This window comes from Carlito syrichta, unplaced genomic scaffold, assembly GCF_000164805.1.
Source record: "Carlito syrichta isolate Samal-C Ts95f unplaced genomic scaffold, Tarsius_syrichta-2.0.1 Scaffold309812, whole genome shotgun sequence".
In the NCBI taxonomy this organism is placed as follows: domain Eukaryota; kingdom Metazoa; phylum Chordata; class Mammalia; order Primates; family Tarsiidae; genus Carlito; species Carlito syrichta.
In genome coordinates, this window is record NW_007253908.1 from 477,481 (window position 1) to 489,653 (window position 12,173).

At 39.6% G+C, this 12,173-nt stretch overlaps 1 protein-coding gene across 1 annotated transcript in view; it reads right to left on the reverse strand.

Annotated features, from left to right (window-relative positions):
• LOC103270356 (general transcription factor IIH subunit 2) overlaps positions 1–12,173 on the reverse strand; it is a 33,353-nt gene that overhangs the window by 20,241 nt on the left and 939 nt on the right. The window contains exons 2-8 of the mRNA XM_021717499.1: positions 11,182–11,268; positions 9,652–9,729; positions 9,285–9,321; positions 8,995–9,081; positions 7,766–7,816; positions 7,048–7,102; positions 3,724–3,829 (exon numbers count right to left, since the gene is read on the reverse strand). Of these exons, the coding sequence (XP_021573174.1) occupies positions 3,724–3,829; positions 7,048–7,102; positions 7,766–7,816; positions 8,995–9,081; positions 9,285–9,321; positions 9,652–9,729; positions 11,182–11,237 (470 nt within the window). The 5' untranslated portion in view covers positions 11,238–11,268. The remainder of the gene's footprint in view (positions 1–3,723; positions 3,830–7,047; positions 7,103–7,765; positions 7,817–8,994; positions 9,082–9,284; positions 9,322–9,651; positions 9,730–11,181; positions 11,269–12,173) is intronic.

The window sequence follows — 12,173 nt, forward strand, 5'->3', positions numbered from 1 at the left end:
TCCCAAAGGCGCGGGATTACAGGCTGAGCCACCGAGCCCGGCTTATTTTTTATTTTTATAGTAGAGACAAGGTCTTGCCAAGTTGCCCACGCTGGTATCCAACTCCTGAGCTCAGATAATCCTCTTGCCTCAACCATGCCCAGCCTTAATTTTGTCCTCCTTTATGACTGCACAATATTCCACCGTGTATATGTACCACATTTTTAAATTTAGTCCACTTTTGATGGGCACCACAGTTGATTTCATGTTTTTGCTATTGTAAATAATGTTGCAATAAACATGCGTGTGCAGGAATCTTTTTTTTTTTTCAGTTGGAGTCTCACTGTGCCGCCCAGGTTGGAGTGCAGTGGCACGCTCACAGCCACCGCAACCTTGACTTGCTGGGCTCATGTGATCCTTCCGCCTCAGTCTTCCTAGGAACTGGAACTACAAGCACGCGCCACCACACATGACTAATTGATTTATTGTAGAGACAAGGTCTCACCAAGTTGTTCAGGCTGATCTTGAACCCCGGGGTTCAGGCAATCCTCTTGCCTCAGCCTCCCAAAGTGTTGGGATTACAGGCAAGAGTCACTACACCCAGGTTATCTTTTTTTATAGAATGATTTGAGTTCCTCCTCTGGGTATATTCCTAGAAGGGGAACTGCTGGGTCACATGGAAGGTCGATTTTTAGATCTTTTAGGAATTGCCACATTGTTTTCCACAGAGGGTGTATTACTTGACATTCCCACCAACCAGTAATCTAGAAGTATTGCCTTTTCCTGGCAGCCTCTCTAGCAGCTGTTGTTTTTTGAGTTATTAATGATGGCCACCCTGATTGGAGTTAGGTGATATCAGTGTGATTTTAATTTGCATTTCTTTGATGATTAGTGAGGTTAAGCATTTTTTCATGTATCTGTTGGTTGCTCGTATGTCTTTTTTTGAGAAGTGTATGAATGCCACTGCACTCCAGTCTGGGCAACAGAGTGAGACCCTATGCAAAAAAAAAAAAAAAAAAAAAAAAAGACTGGAAAGTCAAAATTATTCCTTGATCCATGGGCTACAGAATGGATGTGAGTTAGTAGACATGAAAATAATATTTGTCAGCCAGGCTTGGTGGCTCAGCCTGTAATCCCGTGCCTTGGGAGACTGAGGTGAGTGGATTGCCTGAGCCCGTGGGTTCGAGACCCGCCTGGGCAACTTGGTGAGACCTCATCTCTACAATAAATTAAAAAATTAGCCGGGCGTGGTAGCACGTGCCTGTAGTTCCAGCTACTTGGAAGGCTGAGGCGGAAGGATCGCCAGACTCCAGCAGGTCGAGCCTGCGGTGGCCGGAGCGGCCACTGCACTCCAGTCTGGGCTACAGAGTGAGACTCCAACTCAAAAAAAAAAAAACAAAAGAAAAGAAAAAAGAAAATAACAGTTGTCTCCCTGTATACCTCTATCAGAGTTCTTAGGTAACTATCAACGAGCAGAAAATTTCGAAAGGAATCTTAGATAGAGCTCAACAGCGGACTTAAATATTTAGTAAACCATGCTGTAAACAGATGTGCTATCATATGTGCTGTCATACAGGGTTTGCTGTTCCACTTACAGAGCACAGGCAGCGTAGAATTTGTGTAATTCGTAAGGGCCCTAGGATTTGGGGAATGGTAATAAACACTGGCTTCAACTTCAAGTCACCAGCTACATTAGCTCCTAAGAGCAAGCCTATCCCATGAAGCTTTGAAACTAGGCATTGATTGCTCTAGCGGAAGTCCTAGGATGGCATCTTCTTTCAACAGAAGGCTGATTCGTCTATGTTAAAAATTTTTTGTTTAGTGTAGCTACCATCATCAATTATCTTAGCTAGATCTCTGGATAACTTGTTGCAGCTTCTCCATCAGCACTTGCTGCTCCACCTTGCACTTTTTTTTTTTTTGAGTTGGAGTCTCACTCTGTCGCCCAGACTGGAGTGCAGTGGCCACTCCCGGCCACTGCAGCCTCGACTTGCTGGGCTCCGGCGATCCTTCCGCCTCCGCCTTCCGAGTAGCCGGAATTACAGGCATGTGCTACCACGCCCGGTTGATTTTTTGATTTCTTGTAGAGATGAGGTCTTGCTGCCCAGGTGGGTCTCGAACCTGTGGGCTCAGGCACTTTATGATACACAAATGGCTTTTTCCTTAAACCACACAAGCCTCTGCTAGCTTCCAACTTTTCTTATGCAGCTTCTTCACCACTCTCAGGCTTCACAGAATCGGAGAGTTAGTACCTTGCTCTGGATTAGGTTTTGGCTCAAGGGAATGTTGTAGCTGGTTTGATCTTCTATCCAGATCATTAAAACTTTCTCCATATCAGAAATAAGGCTATTTTGCTTTTTTTTTTTTTTTCCTTTAGAGATGAGGTCTCATCAAGTTGCCTAGGCTGGTCTCGAACCCATGGGCTCAGGCAATCCTCTCACCTAGGTCTCCCATAGTGCTGGGATTATGGCGTGAGCCACCGCACCTGGCCTATTTTGTATTCTTATCATTCATGTGTTCACTGGAGTAGCACTTTTAATTTCCTCCAGTAATTTTTCCTTTGCATTCACAACTTGGCTGTTGAGAACAAGAGGCTTGTCTCAGCTTTTAACATGCCTCCCTCACTAAGCTCAAACTTTTTTTAGCTTTTGATTTAAAGTAAGATATATAACTCCTCCTTTTACTGGAACATCTAGAGGCCACTGTAGGGTTACTAGTTGGCCTAATTTCAGCATTGTTGCAGCTCAGGGATAGAGAGGCACGGGGAGAGGGACAGAGACCAGGGAATGGTGGGTTGGTGGAGCAGTCAGAACACATACAATATTTCTCCATTAAGCTCACCAACTTACATGGGCATGATTTGAGAGGCCTCAAGACAATTACAATAGTAACACCACAGATCGCTTATCAAAGGTCACCCTAACAGATATAAAAACAACAAAAAAGCTTGAAGTATGGAGAGAACTACCAAAAGGTGACACAGAGGCATGAAGTGAGCATGGGTTGTTGATATGAATTGTTTTTACAAATTGAAAAATCAGGGTCTCGAACCCCTGAGCAATTCTCTCAAGCCTGTAGTTTCAGTTACTTGGAAGCTGACGCGGAAAGATTCCCCCCGAGTCTAGCAGGTGGAGGCTGCGGTGGCTGTGAACGTGCCACTGCACTCCAGCCTGGGGAACAGAGTGAGACTGACTCAAAAAAAAAAAAGAAAGAAAAAAAATATCTATTCTATAAAGGTACAAAGTCTGAGCCAAGGCAAACTATCCAGAGATAAAACAAATGAGCTCTAACTATATTGACTATTTCCTTTGGGGTCTTAGCTATATTCTACACCACTGAACTTCCTGGAAAAATGTGCTATTAATTTACAGATGTATTACAAAATAAATTAGTAAATATCAATAAAAGCACAACCAACTCACAATTATTTTACAACACTAAATTCTATATACAATCCATTTCAATAAAATATTTTTTCAACAACATATTTCCTTTGTGCTGATACTGCTTACAGTTTTAAATATTATTTTTCTAAAGCCTCTGAAACACCTCACCAGCTAAAATGTAAAATAACAATGACTAACCAACACCACACAAAACATCATAAGCAACTCTAGTTTTTCGTACTTAACAATTTTGATATAGCTGGGTTTATAGAGACCCATATTAAGGTATGATCATTTCAACTGAACTCATTCAAAAAGCTTCTATATCAACTATAACTAATAAATGTAAAATACTAACTTTAGAGTTTGCATAGCCATGCTTAAGGAATTATAAAGAGATGGTTCTCCATGGCAGGTCATGTCTACAGCTTTCTTCAAAGACATTATATGTTTTCTTGGGTTTCCTAAAACGGAAATAAAATAATGTTCTCTTAATAAAATCCTATAAATACCTTATTAAAAGTTATGCTTCTCCCAAAATTTACATATCTATGTGAAGAACAGAATCCCTTCAATTTATATTTCTGTTGCACTTTTATTGGAAATATTTGGTTGTTTTACTTCATATGAAAAACAAAATACAAATAATCGTTTTATTCATTAACATACACATTTTAAAGTAATATTAACTAGAGTGCATAACTTTTTATTCTTAATATTTTCATATTTCTTCACTGTTAAGACCAATATGCTTTCACATTTTAACATCTTTGAAAGCCACATGTGACTTACAGTCCCTGGTAGACAGGCAGCGTTTGTGACATAGCTGTCATTGCCTGCTCACATGCAAACCTATGAATAACTCTTCATATGTTGTTGCTTCAATTGCATCATGTACACTGTACCATTCATGGTGAGTCTGCCATTTAAAATCTTTTTATAAATGCTACTTTCTTCTCTCATAATATTTCCTAAGTATAATTTCAGGGAATGACCATTTCTATATTTTTCCAAAAAATGTTAAACTAACTTACGAAACTGTAGCACTATAAATACTAGTTTCTCCACGTTTCAGCAAACAGTGTATTGCTTTCAAAACTTAATTTTCCACATTTAAAATATATGAAATAAAATGAATTTTTAACCACTAGGTTTTTTTAATCACTAGTTTGTACACTCTTATTATTATTATTTTTTTGAGTTGGAGTCTCACTCTGTCACCCAGGTTGGAGTGCAGTAGCATGCTCAGGGCCACCCCAGCGTCGACCTGTTGGGCTCCAGCGATCCTTCCACCTCAGCTTTCCAAGTAGCTGGACCTACAGGCGCATGCTACCATGCCCGGCTAATTTTTGATTTATGGTAGAGACAAGGTCTTGTCAAGTTGCCCAGGCTGGTCTCGAACACATGGGCTCAGGCAATCCACTTGCCTTGGCCTCCTAAAGTGCTGGGATTACAGGCTGAGACACCGAGCCCAACCTGTATATTCTTTTTAAAAATCAGTTATTTAGTTTCTGGGTTTTTTTTTTTCCTGGTGTGAATTATTCATCTTCTTCATCTATTCGTCTATCTGGAGCTCCCTAGATTTTTATTATCTAAATTAGTTTAAAAATACTAACCATTTGAAATACTGCAGGTACTTATAGACAGAAAATTTTAAAAATGAAAAGTACCTCACTGATACCAAATCTCTCATTTCATAAGGGAAAAATCTAAACAAGTAAATTGATTTGCCCAAAGACACATGCCCACTTCACTGTAAGACCAGCAGCACCCAAACCTTGATCTTCTGGCTCTTGACCCACTTCTCTTTCTACCATGTCATACAAATGGTTTTTCATCTCCCATTGTGTGGTGAGTACAGGGAAAGAGAATGCTATGTTAAGAAGGTTATGACAGTCGTCTGACTAGAGAAAAGGTGCCTTCAAGAGGCCTCCCAGAATCTTCGATCTTTCTTTTTTTTTGGACAGGGATTCATTCTGTTAGCCAGACTGGAGTACAGTAGCACGATGATAGCTCACCACAGCCTCTAATCCTAGGCTTAAGCAATCTTAATGCCTCGGCCTCATGAACAGCTGGGACCACAGGCATGCACCACCACACCTGGCTAATCTTTCTTTTTTTTTTTTTTGTATAAATGGGTGTCACTCCATTGCCCAGGCTGATCTCAAATTCCCAGGTTCAAGCAATCCTCCCGCCTCAGCCTCCCAAAGTGCTGGCATGAGCCACCACCACGTCTGGCCATTGTTCATCTTTATACATATAACTCCATTAGCATCCAAAAAAAACTGCTATTAATTTAGGGCAGGGCGCCTTGGGAGGCTGAGGTGAGTGGACTGCCTGAGCCTGCGGGTTCGAGACCCGCCTGGGAACTTGGCGAGACCTCATCTCTACAATAAATAAAAAATTAGCCAGGCGTGGTAGCGTGTACCTGTAGTTCTAGCTACTTGGAAGGCTGAGACGGAAGGATCGCCGGAGCCCCAGCAGATCAAGGTTGCAGTGGCCGGGAGCGGCCACTGCCCTCCAGTCTGCGCGACAGAGTGAGATTCCAACTCAAAAAAAAAAAATTTTTAGGGCAGGGGAAGCCAAGAGGAAGGAAGGTTGACTTGACATCCCTTCCTTGGAGCAACTATCCTTTCCCAACTGAATAATAATCCTGCTTAGTCCATTGAGGCTGACCCTGCTTCCATGCTGCTCTGGGCACAGGCACATAATCCAGGCCTACCAACAAAACACTTCACATGCCCTTGGCCATTTGGCTCATGAAAGAGCAGATGGAAGCAGGGATGATAAGAGTCCTCCCTAGATTTTTGTTGAGACTATAGACTCTGAGGACCACATAGACCTGGCGCTGTCAATAGACATCTTTTCGCCTCCCAGAAAACCTACCAGAAAATGAAGCCAAAGATAGGACTCCTGGAACCAACTATACATAAAATCAGCCCACCTTTGAACATAAGTCAATAATTTTCCTTTTGGCACTTGAGCTAGTTTATTTATTTATTTATTTTTGGTCTACACAACTGAGTTTCATGGATCACTCCAGGCTAATGTACATTTCACACCTTACTGCCATAACGAAAAACTGTTAATGAAGAAAGTATGCCATTTCCCTTATGTGTGTTGGCAAGAATAAAAGGTTAGAGTACTCTAGAATAAAGGACTAGAGTATTTCACAGAAAATAGAATAGAATCAGTGATGTAAGTCTGCAACAGCATATAAATCAAAGCAAATTAAAACTAACACTACTATCTTTTGAGACTAAAATTCAGTTAGGCTTACCATGCAAGCAAAAAAGATTCATTAACAATAATTACAACTTGATTTCATACTTTTTGCTTTTTAAATTATACGTCTAACTTTTTAAGAATTTAAATATTCACTGGGTTTTATGTATGGTTACAATAATTTTATCTTAATCTTTTCAGGATAAACATTTACAGATCTTAAACAAATACATTTATGTTCAATGTAATACTATTCATCATATGCAGAACTCAACTTAAGAACAGTTACCTTAGATCCCAAGAGTTTAATGGTGAGGGAGGTGTTATTAAGTTGTTTCACCTAGAGAGCACAGAAGAAGCTTGCACTTTACTTATTAAACAGCCATATAAACGGGGTTACAAGGCTGGGTAAATAAAGCAAAGTCCTTGAGTCATGTAAAGGTAATTTTATGCATACCTGAGAGTTCAGTCAGCTTTTCAGCTCTTTTACTCTTAGTTACAATTATTCCAATCTCAAAATAAAAACAAAAATTATTATTAATTAAATATAACAAATGATTTCGTCTTGATAAGAATTTATATAACTATTCCTGCAGATCATATTGGGACAGGAAAAAAGGAATTTATATAACAATAAATTAATAACTACCAAAGAAAGACGCAACATGTGAGAAATATTTTCCCAAGGTGTGGTTTTATATTTGTTTTTGTTTTGACTCGGGGTCACACTCTGTCACCCAGGTTGGAGTGCACGGCATGATCATGGCTTACCACAGCCTCAAACTCCTGGGCTCAAGCAATCCTCCCACTTCAGCCTCCCGAGTAGCTGGGACTACAGGGGCATACCACCACACCTAGCTAATTTTTTGATCTTATGTAGAGACAAGGTCTCACTATTTAGCCTAGGCTGGTCTCAAACTCCTGGGCTCAAGCTACCCTCCTGCCTCAACCTCCCAAAGTGCTGGGATTACAGGCATGAGCCACTGCTCCCAGCCTTAAGGTGTTTTTCACAAATAAATTTACCTGTGAGTTCACTGCACACTGTTTAAGTTTTAGAGTTCATATGCTCGTACACAATCTAGATCACTAAGTCGCAGAATATATGCCCAATTTAAAAAAACAGAGAATCAGCAAAACAGAAATCTAATTCTGAATGCTATCACTTATATACATACCTGACTAATAGGATTTTGATCAAAATATTCCTCTACGAAGTATTCCAACAACTTTAAAGAAAAAAAAAATACTAGATAAGGGCAAAATATCAACCATATACACATCCAATTTTGTGAAATGTATTTATTTATTTTTTTGAGGAGTTGGAGTCTCATTCTTCATCCAGGCTGGAGTGCAGTGGCCGCTCCCGGCCACCGCAGCCTCGACCTGCTGGGCTCCAGGGATCCTTCCGCCTCAGCCTTCCAAGTAGCTGGAACTACAGGTGCGCGCTACTACGCCCGGCTAATTTTTGATTTATTGTAGAGATGAGGTCTCGTCAAGTTGCCCAGGCGGGTCTCAAACCCGCGGGCTCAGGCAATCCACTCACCTTGGCCTCCCAAAGTGCTGGGATTATAGGCTGAGCCACCGAGCCCGGCCATGAAATCTATTTATTAAGCATCACTCATCATAATTTTTAAGCTTATACATCTCAAAAAAATGAAGCAGTAAAAATATTAAATAGTAAAAACCTTAATTTTAAATAGTGAGTGATGAGATAGATTTGGTCTAGGTTTTAAAAGATGGAGCCATTTGGATATGTCAGAAAAAAATCTAAACAAGGAGAAGATTCAATGAAGAGAGAAATGAAGGAATGAGCAGAACTGAGGATAGGTTTTAATAAATTAAGGATAATATGAATGTGTTTATAAGCTGAGGATATGAACTTAAGTAAGTCAAAAGAGAATGAGGCTTCAATAAAGAAGAGGGATAAGTGACAAAACAAGATCATGACATGGCGTGGGAGGGCGGAAATCAAAGACACAAATAATTAGCTACATGGGTCTATCATTTCCCTAAATGATGTGGCCGTATTTCTACTTGGTTATCATTTATATTAAAACACAGAGTGTTCGAGACCTGGGCAGCGAGACCTCATCTCTACAATAAATCAAAAAATCAGCCGGGCGTGGTAGCGCATGCCTGTAATTCCGGCTACTCAGAAGGCTGAGGCGGAAGGATTGTTGGAGCCCAGCAGGCGAGGCTGCAGTGGCCGGGAGCGACCACTGTACTCCAGTCTGGGCGTCCGAGTGAGACACCAGCTCAAAAAAAAAAAAACACAGAGTGAAACAAAACCTACTTCAGTCTTACAAAAATGTTCTTTAGAATTCAGTGTTTTTCCCCATATTTAATAAAACTTCAAATGATTTTAGTATACACTTAAATGACTTAGCATAAATTTAAATGATACCTTTAAAGTACACGTCAGTCTGTTAGGCTTTAAGTCTTGGTCTTCCATTGTTCTCGATCCATCTACTACCATATAAAGGTGTCGCATCTACCAGAAAAAAAGGGGACAATTTTCAAGCACCTTTTTCACTAAGAAGCAAAAATGGCATTTAATAGTTACATGTTCTATGCATCTATTTTGAGCACATTCTTTTTTAAAGTTTGTTATTTATTATTGTTTATTCTATCAAGCCAGAATGTTTCTCTAATCCAAACTAGTCTGTGCCAGTAAAAGAAAAAATAAGAACATACCATTCCAAGTCGAACTTGTCCATGGTGCTCAAATACTCTGTTAAAATTATACAAATATTTTAATGGAATACCATATACAGTTCTCAAAAAAAATCAACACAACTTTCCAATTAACCTGTACCTTTTAGTGAAATCAATTATTAACTTATAAAACACACATAATTATAGGCATTGTGGATAATCCCTGCAGACCATTCCCCGCTGAGGCAAGGATTGGTGGCTAGTTCTTTCCCCACATTCAGAACACTACAGGACAGTTTCCCTGAAACATAGCTGAAGTGAAGTACTGAGGAGTCCTTCTAGATGGACAGAAAGATTTAAAGGGGCATATTTTACCTTTTAATACACATAAGAAGAGGTTGCATACCTTTTTCTTTTTGCCTTGAACAGAATGTCTTCTATTGTAGCTTTAAGTGATCCAGATTCATCTTCTTTAAGAATCTCCCTATACACAATAATTATTTGTTTGAAAAGATAGACTAAAATGATTATGATCCCAAACAAAATGAAAACATGTCCACACAAAGATCTGCATGTGAGTGTTCAAGGGAGGATTAATCCTAATAGCAAAAAAATTGCAGACATACACTTGTCTAGAGATGCCTGGAAATGTATAAAATTGAACTACATTTCTTTTTTTTTTTTTTTTTTTTGAGTTGGAGTCTCACTCCGTTGCCCCAACGGGAGTGCAGTGGCATGCTCCCGGCCACCACAGCCTCGACTTGCTGGGCTCAAGTGATCCTTCCGCTTCAGCCTTCCAAGTAGCCGGAACTACAGGCACGCGCTACCACGCCTGGCTCATTTTTGATTTGTTGTAGAGATGAGGTCTCGCCAAGTGGCCCGGGTGGGTCTCGAACCCACGGGCTCAGTCAATCCACTCACCTCGGCCTCCCAAAATGCAGGGATTATAGGCTGAGCCACCTAGCCCAGCTGAACTACATTTCTTAGAGTGTTTTACTATAGATCAGTCTCATGGGCCATCTTTTTCCTCAGATGCAAATGATATCTGGTTACGTTACATGGAAGAAAGCGAACATTTTAAAACTAAAAACAAAAAAAACCTGTAAACAACCTAAATGTCCATCAATTGGTGAATGGATAGACAAAAATGTAGTAAAACCATACACTGGAATACAAGTCAGCAGCAGAAAAAGGAAAGAAGTATTAATACACACTACAACACGGATGAGAGTTGAGAACAATTAAGTGAAAGCCAGAGAAAACAGACTACATATTATAGTCATGCATTACTTAACGAGATATGCATCATTAGGCAATTTCATCACTGTGCAAACATCTTGGAGTGTATTTACATAAACCCAGATGGTACAGTCTACCACACATCTTGACTATAAGCCTGTACAGCATGTTAATATACTGAACATATCAGGCAACTGTAACACAATGGCCAGTATTTGCATATCAAAACATAAGTAAACACAGAAATTGTAACACAATGGTCAGTATTTGTATATCAAAACATAAGTAAACACAGAAAAGGCACAATCAAAATATGGTATTATACTCTTCTGGAACCACATCACATACATGTCTAGTTGTTGACTCAAACATCATTATGTGGCACAGAACTGTATATGACTACATTTACATGAAATATCCAGAAAAGGCAAATCTACAAAGACGGAAAGTAGACTAATGGTTGTCTCTGGATGGAGGTAGAATGAAATTAATTGTAAATGGCCATGAAGGATCTTCCTGGAATGGTTAGACGGTTCTAAAACTGGTTTATGGTGATGATTTGCACAGCTCAGCAAACCTTCTAAAAAATCACTGAATTGTAAGTTGGAAATGGGTGAATTTCAACAAATGTATACTTCAATAAAGTTGCAAAAAAATCAATGACTTAAAGACAAGAGAACAACAGTGATCTCCTTACCATGTTCTTTCATAGCCTCCTTCCCATCGCTTGGTTCTTTCAGGTTCTTCATCCATTTTTTAAAAATGTATTTTATTATTCAATAATCTGTGGAAACCATTAGATCATACATTTTCTAAATATATTTGCTACAAAATGCATCCAATTAAATTTGAAAATTAAAAAATAAACATATAAAGTTTCAAAAACAATGCTAGTTCATGTTATTCTATGTAGTTTATTCAATAATTGTTGTTAAATAAAAATACAAACTCCTCATAGAACTCTTCTTCCCATTTCCAAGAAGGAATATAAATATGTATAAGCTTGGCACCAACAAAGATAAGCATTTTTTATTACAATTTGTAAAAAAAACACAAAAATGTGGCCAGGCTCGGTGGCTCAGTCTGTCATCCCAGCACTTTGGGAGGCCAAGGCGAGTGGATTGCCTGAGCCCGCGGGTTTGAGACCCGCCCAGGCAACTTGGTGAGACTCGTCTCTACAATAAATCAAAAATTAGCCGGGCATGGTAACGAATGCCTGTAGTTCCAACTACTTGGAAGACTGAGACGGAAGGATCGCCGGAGCCCAGCAGGTCGAGGCTGCGGTGGCCAGGAGCGTGCCACTGCACTTCAACCTGGGCAACAGAGTGAGACTCCAACTCAAAAAAAAATCAACAACAACAAAAAACAAACAAAAACGCTTTATAGATGTGTCACAGCGCAGACCACAGAATTATAGCAAGTGAGTATAGGTGGAGCTAAAACAAGGTTAGCCACTATTGATGACTATACAGCTGAGTGATACATATATGGCGAATCTCTCACCTTTGTGTACGTCTGAATTTTCTCATAAACAAGTTTTTCAATGTCATTTATTATTTTAAAATGTGTAAATGCATTTGCCTCACGATTCAAAAACAAGACGCGATAAAAAAGATACCTGCACACGTATGTTTATCACAGCATTGCTCACAATAGCAAGAACCTGGAATCAACCATACTGTCCATCAA